The sequence below is a fragment of the Homalodisca vitripennis genome, chromosome 1 (genome assembly GCF_021130785.1).
Source record: "Homalodisca vitripennis isolate AUS2020 chromosome 1, UT_GWSS_2.1, whole genome shotgun sequence".
In the NCBI taxonomy this organism is placed as follows: domain Eukaryota; kingdom Metazoa; phylum Arthropoda; class Insecta; order Hemiptera; family Cicadellidae; genus Homalodisca; species Homalodisca vitripennis.
Window position 1 is genome coordinate 166,031,058 of NC_060207.1, and position 15,806 is coordinate 166,046,863.

General features: G+C 34.3%; 1 protein-coding gene and 1 long non-coding RNA gene across 2 annotated transcripts in view; one reads left to right on the forward strand and one right to left on the reverse strand.

Moving 5' to 3' along the window:
- LOC124352674 (transmembrane protease serine 9-like) overlaps positions 1-15,806 on the reverse strand; it is a 38,810-nt gene that overhangs the window by 6,392 nt on the left and 16,612 nt on the right. Inside the window, exons 6-9 of the mRNA XM_046802253.1 lie at positions 11,915-12,043; positions 9,812-9,937; positions 1,531-1,729; positions 482-696 (exon numbers count right to left, since the gene is read on the reverse strand). Coding sequence (XP_046658209.1) covers positions 482-696; positions 1,531-1,729; positions 9,812-9,937; positions 11,915-12,043 — 669 coding nt within the window. The remainder of the gene's footprint in view (positions 1-481; positions 697-1,530; positions 1,730-9,811; positions 9,938-11,914; positions 12,044-15,806) is intronic.
- On the forward strand, positions 4,738-8,753 carry LOC124352676. The gene is made up of 2 exons (XR_006921525.1): positions 4,738-4,888; positions 8,492-8,753. It is a non-coding gene; the product is annotated as an uncharacterized LOC124352676 (long non-coding RNA).

The window sequence follows — 15,806 nt, forward strand, 5'->3', positions numbered from 1 at the left end:
AATTATTACTGTACAAATGGTTGATGTTAATTTGGATGTTAATAAACATATGAATAGACAGATTTGTATATCGTCTCATTAGTTGGGACATCTAATTTCGTAGTTCCAAAACGTCTATACTGGAGGTTTAAAAAAATGTAGATAACCTAAAAAAACAATGCAAGAACGCTGAGCAAATATGGTCTGATCCCTGGCCTCTGTGAGTAAAGAAGGCAGTTTCATGGATTGTCTCAATCATGGATTTATATTTGTCATAATTCAATAGGGCTCTTGGTTTATACCTACTCTTTCCTTATTTTTATTTGAGTATCTCCAGCCCAGGGATCTGTTCATTCCTGAGCAGCTGTACCTGATTGTGGCAAGCAGATTGGTTGGATCAATGTGTTAAACTGTACTGGACTACTGAGGTGAAGGAGAGAATATCGTTATCAAGCAGGAACGGATGGAAGTGCGAGTTCATTCCTGATCAGTTGTATTGTACCTGATTGTGGCAAGCAGATTGGTTGGATGAAGATGTTAAACTGTACTGGACTACTGAGGTGAAGGAGAGCAATGTCATTAGCAAGCAGGAACGGATGGAAGTGTGAGTGGAACAACACGCGCCGTACTCCTCGGATCACATGTTCTGTCTCATTCTCTATTGTCAGGTCATAATCTCCAATGTGGACAGCTAACGTTTCTATCGGAGAATCTCGTCTAAAACATACATTTTAACAAAGTATGACATACACATTTAAAGTTGGATGATAAATCTGTTAAAACATAAGGGAATTTGTTGATAATTAAATTTGTATTTCATTATTGGACACCTAATCGGATCTGCAGAATAATATGTCTACTAAATGCATCTAAAAAGTTTGGGAATTTTTAGAATTTACAGATCTGCAGAATAATATGTCTAGTAAATGCATCTAAAAAGTTTGGGAATTTTTAGAATTTAAATGAATTGAAGTGAGTAATGAACATGAATCCAACAAAATCTAAGTAAACACCTATCAATAAACCCTTTTATCCTAATATCTTAACATTTGTGATTAGTGTTCTGCATCACTGGACAGCATTGGGTTTCAGATGTAAGTAACATCAGTATTTACAGAAGCCACTTCAGTTGAACCTAAAAGATATAAACTAGCCTGTAGTGGACCCTTGTTATACTGACTTATGTAGAGAGTCAACTTTTGGCTAATGAAATTGAAAATAAATTATGATTATTGTAAAGTGGCATTTTTAAATACTCTCAAAAATTATAGAGTTTAAGCCTGTTTTAAAATTATTTGCAGATAAGCGAGAATTCATTAGCTTTTGTAAATCTCATAAGTTCTTTAGCAGAAGAATGTGTAAAACATAATTTGATTAACATTTTGTTATACACTGTCATCACAGTAGTGTCACAATTACAAGAAGTCATATTTGAACAGATTTGCTTTTCAAATATTGAAATATATTAAATTCAAAATGCGTTTGCATCATACTAATGTTTTAGATATCAAATATGACTATGACTATTATTGTATACTACATGCAACTTACGTCAAGAGGCAGTGAGCTGCAGTCAACACAAACTGACTGTTGATGACTGCTCCCCCACAGAAGAATATTCCATCCATTCCAATAGCGGCTGCCCAAGGAAACTCTCCTGGTCTTGTCTCCAAGCCATTGATAATTCGTCTGTCACTTGACCTCTGGAGCTTGTTCTGGAATGCCAGTGCCATGTGTTTCTTAGTGGCCACTGTAATGTATTAAGAGTTATGTAAGACAATACATATTAGTGTTAGTTGCTAGAAATTTCAAGATGCACTCTCTTAATTTTAGCTCCTTCTTGACAGGACTTTGGCAGCACTATTACATTCTTATTGCCAATATGGCTTGTCAGCAGGAGAATTTGTTCATCATGAAACTAGTGCCTGATTACTAATCTATATATATAAAAATGAATGTTTGTATGTTTGTCCTTTATGGAATCGTGAACTATTGGACCGATCATGATGAAAATTTGTACGTATATGTATTTTTCCACGGAGAAGGTTTATAAGCTATGCCCATCCCTTTCCCGATTCAGGATTCCGCCCCACTGGTTACAGAAATACCCATAAGAAATGCATTGCAGCAAACATATGTTAACGTCTTTTCAAATTTTTAATCAGCTGTTCTTTGTAAACATATATTACACTTATAGTTTTAAAGCATAGAGTAAGCTTAAGAGAAACGACAAATTTTGTTTAAACTGTTTTTGCAATCACTGTTAAACATAGACTTTACTATCCAGATAATACAATTCAAATTTGACGTAAAATTTCACCTTTAACTGCAATATTTATTTAATATAAACCATGCTCATGCTTGATCAGAAGAGTAATGCAGATATCATAATTACTATCTTACGTTGGCTACAAATATAAAGAATGTTATAAAATCAACCTTAGTTGTTTTTTTTGACAGAAGTATGGTTCTCAAAACTCCGTGTGTACATATTCTCTCGATCGAGACAACAAAGCAAGCTCAATCGTGGCATCGGAGATATAACTAATTTAATCTAAAATTTATTATAGTAAAAATAAAAATTTACTAAGTAATATAAGGACTTCGGTTCTTAAGATTTGCGTGCGAAGCCGTGGGTAACAGCTAGATAGAGGCAGGAATATGGTACATACCTTCATAATACGCCCAAGAGGCTCACGATGGAACGACTATCAATTATCTCAGCAATGTTTAGAATGTGATAGAAAAAGAATAAGTGAATATAGTGTACTGTTTTCAACGGGAAATTGCGTGCGAAGCCGCGGGCAACTTTTGCAAAAAATTATTGAAATGCGCAGCAAAGCGCGCCGGGCCCGCTAGTTACACATAAAAGTAAAGTGTGAATAAAAATATCCTATTTGTAAATTACATCCCGAAATATTGACACAAGATAAAAACACCAACATTGTTGGTGTTTTTACCAGGGGCGGTTTCAGGGAAGGGGCCATGGGGGCCATGGCCCTCCCCCCCGAAATACTAGGAAAGCTTAGTGTAATATTTTCTATAATCTATAAGTTCTAACAAAATTGAATCCCAATACTCGTACATATCAATTAACAATAATTATTTTAGTATAAAAAGGAGTCAAACAGAAAGTATTTATTTTTAAATAGTATTAAGTTAACAATCAGTTTCAGTGGTCAAAAGGCACTCGCATCTAGTTGGCGCCTTTAGAACACAAAGAAATCTGGCAACAGTGCAGCCGCGCCCCTCCCAACCGTCATCTTGTTATTGTAGTGACTCACGGCCCACGCTCGTCGCGACTCGCGTATCACGTAGTCTGTACTCATCCGCCGACTTGTACACTAATAGTGTTGTGTTTTCACGAGCTCCTCACGCCTGAGATTTAATGGGGTGATCAACCGAGGCGGAGAGAAAGAGTGGGGACAGAGCCGAGCAGTACCGATAAATCCCGAAAATTCCTGACAAACTGTACATGCGGCTGATAGCGACCTCAGTTCGGAACGGTTCTGATTTCTATTATCTTACGAATTAATGAGTCGTTTTATATCCGAACATACCTGCAAAACATAGAAATTATATCGAATTAATTATATTAATATAGAACTTTCTTTATAACTCCAAAGACACTTTACACGAACATATCTGCACAACATAGAAATTATATCGAATTAATTATATTATTATTGAACTTTCTTTATAACTCCAAAGACACTTTACAAAATGTGAGATGGTGCACAACGAATAAAATGTCATAATCTTTTTGTGCTATTGGAATATATTCAAATTAATAGGGCAAAAGCAACCTATTATAATGTGGAGTCCTTAATTGGTAGTAAATAAATTAATAATTACACTACAAAATCTGTAATAAGAGTTATGTAATAGCTGTAATAAACTAAGGGTATTAAAAAAGATTAAAAAAGATACTTGCGAGTAAATATTCAACCAAAAACATAATTATAGAAATATGACAAAATCAATGACAACTACCTGACTTAAATACCTAACATAGCACGTGACATCATTAATAAATACAAAATTTTGCTAATTATATTATATTACTGTAACTGACAAATTCAGTTTAAGATCATATATGAGTATATTTTTGGTTTACAATTTTAAACACTTATATTTATGTAAGAAATATTACACTTATATTACAGAAATTTTATGTAATACGGATGATGAAAATAATTTAGTCCTACTGATCTCTAATGCTACGAATATAAAGATTTATGATACAATTACAATTACACAAATTTATATAATTTATTGAAGTCTGCTATTGTTACTCAGAAGGCTTAATTAAGTCTAGGCAAATTTCTAACTTTTCCTCCTCTGTGAGGCCTCTCTGCGAGGATTTTTTGTTCTTTTTCGTAGAAAAATAACTCCTCTGTTTGGTAATATTGGTATTGCCTGATTGCCTTCTGTTACACTCTTCTTCCTAAAACATAAATTCGATAAATTTGACAGAATTTTCGAGTAGAAGCTAAAAACACAGTGGTACATTTTAAGAGGCTTGTCACATTGATTGCCTGCAATTAAATTGTGCTGCATCCTGCAACATCCAGCTTTGAAAATGTAATTTAAATATATGTATGCTGTACTAAACTACGGAAAGGGGTTTGAAAATACAGTGATACATTTTAATAGGTTTGCCAGGTACTGAACTAAATTAAATTCAGATGAGTAAAGAGCGAGAACGCGCGGACTGCCCATTCCACTATTCTAATACACGGGCTATCTGTAGTTGGCAGGAGGGGCCCCTCCATCCCCACTCTTTCTCTCCGCCTCGGTTGATCACCCCATTAAATCTCAGGCGTGAGGAGCTCGTTTGTGTTTTCTGTATTCGTTGCCTCCACTGATTTGTTTAATGTTTAGTTTAATCTGCAGTTCTAAAAAAATGGTAAGTACGAACACAGACAAATGTTATAGGCTATACTGTTTATGTGTAATTGTGTAGACTATAGGCCTAAATAGTGTATTTACAAAGTAGTATTGCATTTACATTAAACGAGGAAAACAAACTCAAAAGTAATTAATATTTATGCATTTATTTTATGCTCATGTATGAGTGCACGATATTCATATACTTCTTCTTTGTAAAAGAAATAGGTGCACATAATCACATATTTATTTCTTTTAAATTGAATTTAATGACTAAGAAACGGAAAGACGCCAGAAACGCGCGCCACTATGTGTTTATTTTCAAGTATTTAATACCCCTTGGAAACAACCTGACTATAAGATAAAAAAGATTCAGAATTTGTTCTTGTATTTGACAGAAACAGCATTCAACAAATAACGCCAAAATGAAAACAAATTTTCATCTACATTCGACTTTTTTCTAAAGCTATATTCTTTTGGCCCTTTACATATTTAAAGTTGCTGACCTATGTAAATTAATATGGATATATTATTCAATTTTGTGGAATGAGCATCTTCAGACCTATATTTTTGACAATTCATTATCGTGGAATTTATTTTTGCACAATGTTTCAATATATGTATTCCGTGGCGTTGCTAAATAAGCAGTAGCTTTTTGGAATACCTATCATGAAGTGGCCCAGTTCGAATCCCGTCAGGAGTCGGGACCATCTCTCATCTCAAGTATAAGTACAATTTTATTAAGACTTTTCTATGTTTAAAGGTAAAATATAATAACTAATTAGTGAATACGTACCGGTAACTATTTGGAAGCATAATACGGTCTTGTTTAGGTTAGGAAAGGAACTATAAACAAATAACAAAATCACGAGACAGGCGCTTGGCTTTAAAATAAATACTCAACCTTAATTTTTTAAATGATAATTAATAACTTCCTAATTGTTTCAGGCATCTCAAAATAATCGAAAACGACCGAATCCAAAATCAATTATTAGTTCATATTTTCAAAAAGTTGGGAAAATAACAGATGACAATGAACCACGTGTAAAAAAGACTAATACATCTTCATCACAACCTGATCCTGACTCATGCATAAATACTTTATCAATTTCTCTTACCGATGCTGCATCTAACAACACCACTATTGTGAACACTGAAGAGCACAATGAAAACCAAAATACATCCCTAGAATTAGGTAGAGATGGTAGTTGTGCCAATGACATAGGGCTTTTTGTGAATAAAAAGACAGATGAATTTACAAAGTGTCAATTGTTAGAACGACATTGGACACCGCCCAAATCATATGAATTACCACATTCAATTCACACTAAAAATGGCAAGGAAGTAAAACGTTACTTAGGTCATCAACACCTGGAACAAAGAAATTGGCTAGTTTTTTTCCGACGTTAAAAAGGGGTTATTTTGTAAGTTCTGCGTTTTGTTTTCCGATAAAAAGTGTGGGCACAATAAAGGGATGTTAGCTCAGAACCTTGTAACCCAACCCTTGACTTCATATGCCAAGCTATTGGGTAAAGACGGCTTCATACAAACACATGAAAACACGGCTTATCATAAAATATGCGTGCAGGCTGGTCTAGACTTCCTTCAAAGTTATCACAATCCGGACAAATCCATTGACAACCAAGTAAACTCTCAACGACTACAGCAGGTACAAGAAAATAGAGAGAGGTTACGCCCAATAATAGAATCAATCGTATTCTTAGGCAGACAAAATATACCTTTAAGAGGTCATCGAGATGATGGACGACTGGATGAAGAGGCTGGTCCGAGTAACGAGGGGAATTTTAGAGAACTGTTAAGATTCAAAATCTCTTCAGGAGATGAGACACTAAAACGGCACTTAGCCGCAGCGTCTTCAAGAGCAACCTATATTGGTAATACCACTCAAAACCAATTGATCACATGCTGCGGTGAAGAGATAACGGAAACAATATTAAATCAAGTCTGAAACGCAAAGTATTATTCGATGATTTTTGACGAGACGACAGATATTTCACATGTCGAACAACTGTCTTTGAACTTAAGATATGTACACAACAATAAAATTCGGGAAGATTTTGTTAAATTTATTGATGCTTATGAAAACATAAAATCCATCAGTCCAGATCAAGATGTGCATAGTGAGCAACGTTTAAGTGGAGAGGCTCTAGGAAAGATTGTTGTTAAATTACTTCATGATTTATCCTTAGATCTGAACAACTGTGTAGGAATTGGCACAGACAGTTGTAGTGTAATGTCGTCTGAAGCAGCGGGTGCAGTATCTGAAATACAAAAGGTTGCAAAACATGCATGTAGATGTCCGTGTTTAAATCACGCCTTGAACAACTCTCTTTCAACTTCTGTAAATATTGCTTGTATCCGAAATACAGTAGGGATAATGAAATCAGTAGTGTCGTTTTTCAATGTGTCGGCCAAGAGAAATCAAGTTTTAAAATTAACACTAGGGCGTCAGTTAAGTAGTTTGTGTGAAACTAGATGGGTAGAGCGACATGAAGGAGTAATTCAGTTCAGATCTGGGATTCGTCAGATAGTTGAAGCACTCACATCTATCTCATCATGGCAAGATCGCACAACTTCGTCAGTTACAGCGACTTTGCTCAACTCTTTATGCACGGCTGAGTTTTTAATATCAATGATGTCATTGATTGACGTTCTAAAAGTCTCATTGCCGCTCAGTCGACTTCTACAAACACCATCACTTGACACTAACCGGGCATCTACCGCAGTCACCAACACCATGGCAACATTAAAAGAAAGAAGGATTAAATGTGATGATATATTCAAACAAATATTTTTTGAAACCAAAGCGCTAGCAGAGGAGCTGGATGTTGAATTGAAGTTACCAAGACGTACGGGCAGTCAAACTAAGAGATCAAATCACCCAGGAGACGTAGAAGAGTACTACAGACGATCTATATACCTCTTCTTGATAATGTTTGTGCTGACTTAACATCCAGGTTAAGTTATAGCTCACTGGAATGTTTTGGCCTACGAGGAATAATTCCCACCAATATAGTTGAGGATGCCAGAGAAAAAAATGATCTCATTGTCAATTTTAAAAAAAGGTTTTGAACAGTTTGCACCTATTATCGGTGATGGAGATACCCTAAGTAATAAAATTCAGTTTGAAGGTGAAGTGGACCTGTGGAAAAATCACTGGAAGATGAAGAAGGAGAAAGAGCAAAATGTAAAACTCCCTGAAGATATATTGAAAGTGTTAGACTCCTGTGACCCAAATATATTTCCAATTATCCATGATGTTCTCAAAATCTTGGCCACACTTCCAGATACGTAAATTAATAAATAAAATTAGTCATATAGGTATGGGCTGGCTGGGTGACTTTACATACTTTAGATATGTGGGTTTAAATGGAAAAGCACACAGAATGGGTACTGTATTACCTGAAGAGTATACTATAAGAACTAACCTAAGAATTAAATTGTTTTCCAAGTTTAACTTAAATAAATATAAATGTAACACACAAGCAAGTAATAGTAATTTTTTCATTCATGAACACAAAATAAGTAAATTCATTAAAATTAATATGTAGTCTATATTTTATAATAACTATTTCAGTTCCATGAGTGATTTTATTTCCAGTCAGTGTGGCTTCGGCAGAAAGGACTTTCTCCACTTTAAGAAGAGTAAAGACTTGGCTGAGATCAAGAATGGGAGAAACACGTCTCACGGGCCTTTGCATGCTTCACGTTCACAGGCATCTTCAAGTGGACACAGATAAAATAATAGAACGATTTGCAAAGAAAGGTGCAAGAAGGCTTGAGTTTGTGTTATAAGTTTTGTATTTTGAACCAGTATTTGTTTTAAAAGCCATCTTGTACACAATAAACTCGTTTTCAGTAAACAGTAGCAGTTTCTCTGTAACCATCCAATTTACGTTAGAATATTAAACCTCTTTGACTTTAAATTGTTTAAAATTACAATTTTAAAATGTTAGAATTAAACATTTTTCAAGTTTTTCTTGATTTACAAGGACTTTGACGTAGCGAAAATTTCTCTGTAAATTATAATTGTGGTTACAGCAATACAGCATAAAAGAGGACTTTTCAATGACCAATGAGCTACATAAAAACAAGATAGCCCCCCTGAAAATCAGCCCTGGAACCGCCCCTGGTTTTTACCAACATTTTTGGGAATGTTTGAACTGAATGACTTTGATTGGTGTTAACTTTCTGCAGTTATTTCTTCTGTAATTGTTTAATATTTTGATGATGCACCTGTTTGCTATTTCTCATGTCATTGTGTGAAATGTTTACGTGCAAATAAATGACTATGACCAAATAAATGACTATGGTTGCACCGAAATAAAAACTGTATGAAGTTACAGCTTCAGAGCAGTGTGTGTGAGTAAACCAATGTTTGTGATAAAATATACGTTTTTCACTTTTAAACTATTAAACATGTTTAAATACATGTAAAAAGTGCATGTGTTCAAGTTAGGTGTTTATGATTAAAAGTATGATTTTAAAAGAGTAGCTTTCTTCAAACAATAACTTTTATTTAAATAAAACAATTTAGGAAATACGCAAAACACACCAGAATGAAGATTGTAATTTTTTCACTTTTCATATAAATTGATTTCCAATATGAGTTTACTTGTATGTCAGTGAAGATGTGATTGTAAACTCTGTCAGGTTTCTTGTTCACCTAACCCAATATGAATCTATGACATTAATAAATTTCTACAAACACTTAAATTTCAAAAAAAGACAAAACTTAAATCTATTACGTCACTGGTAAGATATACGCAATTTAATCTTCTGGTTGTCTGTAACAAATATGAGCAGTAATAGTTCAATCAAACCATAATTATTTGGAACGAATCATTGAATTGGATATCTCAAGTATATGTACAGAATATAAAATTCAATTTTAATTTCAACACTTTGAAGTACCACTTGCCATAATAGTAAGTGTTTACAGTAGGCTCTGGATGTCTCCACCAGACTGGATCTGTGGAACTTGGTATGTAGTTATTTTCTTCAATTTCGTTTGGATCTCCAAAGACTCTGCCACAAAATGATGGGCCTAAAACATTTCCAGGTGAATAAAACATTAATTACTATAAAATAAGTATGAAGATGCTGACACAATGATTACCTCACCAACAAAATACTTTGAACTCTTCTCCATGAACTGGGAACATGAGAAATTCAGAACAAAACTAACTGAGGGGAAACCACAAGATAAATTTAATTTTTTTAAGTTATGATGTTAAGACCTTCTTGAGCCAAAAGCAAATATAATGAGAAGAACTGTGGAGTAAGAGAGAGAGAATAACTTTATCTAAAATCTTTAAGATTTGAAAGGTCTCAAAAAATTACATGAGGTCACATTTTTACAAGAACAAAGTTACATTAAATATATCTGTTAAAGTTTCTCCAGGACAGGAACTCATCCACTGTGTAGAATGGTCATTGAGCAAGCCATTTGTTCAAATGGAGCCTGAGATTATGATTGTTTCGACTCTTCAACTCAACTGGGAGAAGGAAGTAAAACTTGGTGCCGGTGTATGCTGGTTTCTTTGCGTACAATGCTGTACAGTGAAACGGAAGATTGCAGTTGTTTGCAAAGCTGGTATTGTGTTGATGAATAGCAGCACGTCTTTGAAGTACATTTGTACCAGCAAATGAAATCACTTCCAAGACGTAGTGAGAAACCATTGTCAAAATTTCCATATCTTGAAAAGTGTTTCTGCAGCTATCACGTATTCCCAATCCGGCCAATGTTCTTATTGCTCTCTTTTGGAGAAGTTACACCCTTTTTAGGTTGCCACAGGATGAGCATCCCCCCCATAAGGTGATTCCATAGGTCATATGGCTCTAAAAAAGGGTACGGTAAGAAACTCTTACAGTCCCTGCTGTACAAGTAGCAACAGTTCTCCTTATAGCATACAATGAACTGCTGAGTTTTTTTACAGAGGATGATTCTTCTAAGAGAAGTTAAGATCCACAATAACTCCCAGATGTTTGGTGTGGTCAGTGGTTTCAAGATTAGGTATACCTGCTACTTCATTTTTCTTTCCTCCAAATATCAGCTGCTTCATCTTTTCTTCAGTGAGGACCAAGTAATTGCTGTTGCAGTAGTCAAGGGCCATTATTCACTGCCATGACAGAGTTGATCTCAAAATTGTTCACAGATTTGTGTGAAGATAAGATGAGAGTATTATCAGCGTACATGTCAAAGAAGCATGCCATAGAGGTTGATACAGGATGGTAAATTGTTTATAAACAATATGAACAAAATTGGCCCCAACACTGATCCCTGAGGGACACCTCTAGACACAGGTAATATAGATCTGAGTTTAGAGGTACTTTAGTATGTATATATCTTGAATTTGTCTCGTAAAGGCCTTAACAGCATGTTTCAAACTATCTTGCCTATCCTTTAGTTGTACAAGATCGATTAGAAAGCATGCCTACAGGAGGCAGTTGTAGGCTGAGGGGTGAACTGTAAGAAAGTTTCAACTCAGATTTTTCAGAGTTCATTTTTTAATAGCACTAATTGTATTCTTCAATTGGTATATCATCTTGACATAATCATCAACAAGTTGACCTTCTTGGCTGTCGTCACCTTCTTCAAAGAAACTTTGTGCATCCAAGCAAAGTTTATTTTCCTTTGTGTTTCAGAAATATTCCGCAGCAAGTCTTTTATTTTACTGATGTACTTATTTTCTTCAGTTTTCAACTTTAAAATGCTTTCTTCTAAAAATTCCAGTTTAGAAAAAATTGTTCTCTCTAGGAAAGCTGCTCCTATTTTCTGCCATTTTTAATTTTTCATCATCCTTATCTTTTAAGTTTTCTAAGTTTCTAACATACATATTTAAAATGTATAATAAAAATATGATTTGATGAAAACTTTATTTGTTACACCTGATGGCATTTACAAGGTAAAAAAATCTTATATAAAGAATCTTATTTATACACATTTAAATACTCATCGAGACAATATTTTTAGAACCAATGAGCCTGTTATTTATAATAGAAAAATAATTAACAATTTTACCTTTGAATTGTTCCAAGGCTTCACAAGGCAACTGGGTAATCTTGATAAACCAATGGTAGAACAACTCATTCTGTATAAGCAGGGCAAGTTTCAGTGGTTTCACTTGACTTGGCTGAACTGCCACAGTAGCTGAAATCAGTCATTAACCCTTTGGGTACTAACGTCCTGTAACTGTTCAAAAATATTAATTGAAATATTGGGATGATACGAATTTTATTTTTGTATGTTTTATTGTTTAATTCAATCAATTATGGTTAATTATTGCTATATATGAGGTGTGTTCAAAAATTAACGGGAAGTTTCAAGTTTCAAAGGTTTGAAGACTCCGATTGTTAAAATTTTGTATATTGTGATGATACTCATGCTCCTGTAGTATAATAACATTTCCAGCTCTATTCATTGTTTACTTTTTCAGTGGCAGCTTCTAAGATTAGATGTGTTTTATGAACTCAACAACTTCATTAATGAGTCAGCGCTCGTTGAGGAAGGTTGTGTCTGATAAGAGCTCACGTCTCTCTTGGGAGTCTTAAATTCGCGAGTGAATCAATTGTCAACCTGCCGCGCTGTGTTAATACTATTGGTTTTTGGAGAGTTTTATTTTGGTGACTGCCACATAATTAAATTTTTTTAAATGTCTATGTGTGGGATGTGCCTGAAAACAATTACGGTTAAGCAGATAAGGTTGTCGTGCAAAGACTGTGTTAAGGATTTTCACGCAAGTTGTCTGAAAATGAGCAAGGCTGATGTAGAGTGTGTGACAGCGGATAACCTAGTGTGGAGATGCCAACCTTGTGCTTCAGAACGGCGAAAGAGTATGAGGTTCGAGTCTCAAGCAACGGAGGGGAAACTCACCATAGAAGACGTTATGAAGAAGATTATTGAAGTGGCAGAAAGCCAAAAAGAAATGGAGAAAAACTTCAATAAGTCGTATGAAACACTCTACAGTAAAATCGACGAGAGTACCGAAGCCGTCAAGATACAAACTGAGGAAGTGGAAAAATGCCTCGCAATAGTTGATGGCCTAGTAAATGAGAATAAAATACTCAGGGAGAAAATCAGTTCTCTGGAAGCACGCATCGAGGAGCAGGAGCAGTATTCAAGAAGGAACACTGTTGAAATCCATGGTATCCCACAGGAAAAAAATGAAGACGTGGTGTCTGTCGTAAAGGAGGTGGGAAAAGCGTTGGACTTCAATATATCCAATACAATGATTGATGCCTGCCATCGTCTGGGAAAAAGATCTGAGCCCAACAGTCCTCCGCCTGGAATAGTGCTGAAGTTTGTAAGCCGACTAGATAAAGAAGAGCTGCTAAGAAAAAGACGTGTCAAAAGTAACTTCTCGACGCGGCACATGAACCTGGAAATGGACAAGCCGGTCTATATCAACGAGTCCCTGACACCGATGAAGAGGAAGCTCATGGCAGAGGCACGGAAGTTTAAGCGTGAGAACAATTATCAGTTCGTTTGGGTGCGGGATGGAAGGATCTTTTTACGAAAAGAGGAGACTTCTAAAGTTATTCATGTAACTTGCCAGGCTGACCTGCCAAAGGTAAATGTAAATAAATAGCTTATGTATGAAGGTTAAACTCAGTACCAGTATCTATTTCTTTTGTATGTTAATACATTAAGTGTTATTTTTTTATTTTATTATTATATTATGTAGGTCAACTTTGAATAAAAAGTATACTAGTTATTTTGTATTCAGTATTAAGTAAATATAAACATAAAATCTTTAATTATGACTAATCAACATTCTGTAAAAATAATCCATCAAAACATAAGAAGCCTTCGTAAAAACTTTGATCTTTTTATACTTGAAATTGAACAGAGAAATACTTTTCCCGATATAATTATTTTATCTGAAATATGGATCAACAGTAATGAAATAAATTTTTATGAAATACCAAATTATGTTTTATATTCAAACTGTAATGATACCTACAGAGCTGGTGGCGTTATCATTTATGTTAAAAATTCAATAACTGTTATAAATTCAACAATAGTAGAAATGCAAACAGCTGACGCATTAAAAATATCATTAAAATTATGTAACTTTGACCTTTGTATTTTGGCTCTATCTAGATTATATTCATATACAATAGATTCGTTTATTAAAGAGTTTACTAATATTTTAGATGGTTTTAAGAAGTAAAAAAGTTTTTTAGTTGTAGGCGACATTAACATAAATATTTTGGAAAATCATTATCTTGTAGATAATTATCAAAGGTTAATGGCAGTAAATGGTTTAGAAAGTCTTGTTAATGAACCTACAAGAATTACAGTAGATTCAGCAACATGTATTGATCATGTCTATGCGCGTTTATATGATAAGCGCTCGGTAACAATCGATGTCACAACAATACACGCTGGTATCACAGACCACTCTCTGGTATGCATTGCTCTTGGTGGGGTGGCGGAGGGGGAGACCCGGCCTCCTCCTCCGCCCCACCGGGACGGCCAGCGTATCAATTATGTGAATCTAAAGCAGCTGATAGCCGCTGAGGATTGGTCTTGTGTTTACAATAAACTTGATCCGTCGTCAGCTTTTGATTCGTTTATTAAAACATTTAAAAATTGTATAAGTTGTAGCAGAGAATCAATATTACAAAAAAATAAATTCAAGAAACTAAAACCTTGGATTAATGATACAATCTGTTACAAGATTAAAAAAGAAATTCATTATTCAAATTAGTCAAAAATCATCCTCAAAACATTCAATTGAAAAATCATTATATACGTTTTAGAAATAAGCTATTAGAGGAAATTAGGATATTGAAAAATGATTATTATAAAAATAAATTAGAAAGGTGTGAAGGCAATACTAAAAACACTTGGAAAGTTTTGAATGACATTACAAACCAAAGAACAAAAAATAGCAAAACCATAGTCTTAGATGTAAATGGCAAACTTGAATATGATTCAGAGTATGTAGCAAATGAATTTAATCAGTATTTTCTTAATGTAGTAAGTGGATTAAAATTGTTCGATAATGTTCCATCTGATTTTTCTAAATTAAACATAAGAAATTACTTTATAGATAAACACCAACAAAGAACTATATTTTTAGAAACTGTATATGAGGAAGAAATCCTTGGTATAATTAATTTATTGAAAAATAATACTTCTCCAGGTATAGATGAAATTAGTTCATACACTATAAAAACTGTCGCACCAGAAATAGTCACTATTCTCTCATATTTGATCAATTTTAGTTTTCAAAAAGGAATTTTTCCAACACAATTAAAAACAGCCGTTGTAGTTCCTATATATAAAGGTGGACTAAGCAGTACGTGTAATAGCTATCGCCCAATCTCATTGCTTTCTTGTTTCTCAAAAATCTATGAAAAACTCATGAAAAAGAAAATTGTTAATTTTTTAAATAAGACCGATTTTTTTAGTAAAAATCAATTTGGCTTCAGAGAAAATATGAATACCGAAAGCGCTCTATTTAATTTTACCAAAAATGTATACAATGGCCTAAATTCAAGTAAATGTATAAGTGGTTTATTCTTAGATATAAAAAAAGCATTCGACACTGTAGATCATACAATTTTATTAAAAAAACTTTATAGGTGTGGTATTCGAGGAATAGCTTATTCTTGGTTTGAAAGTTATTTACGGGATAGGTATCAGTGTGTCAGAATGCACTCCACATATAGTGAAATGGGTAAAATCTTATATGGCGTGCCCCAAGGGTCAGTATTGGGAGCAATCCTTTTCATTATATATATAAATGATCTATGCGATGCCAGATTTCAAGGAACACTAACATCATTTGCTGATGATACAGCCCTTAGCTATGTCAAAGATAGCTGGACTGATATCCACGTTGCTATGAGCAAAGATCTAGAAATAATTCAGTGGTGGTTCACAATGAACCATATGCTTTTAA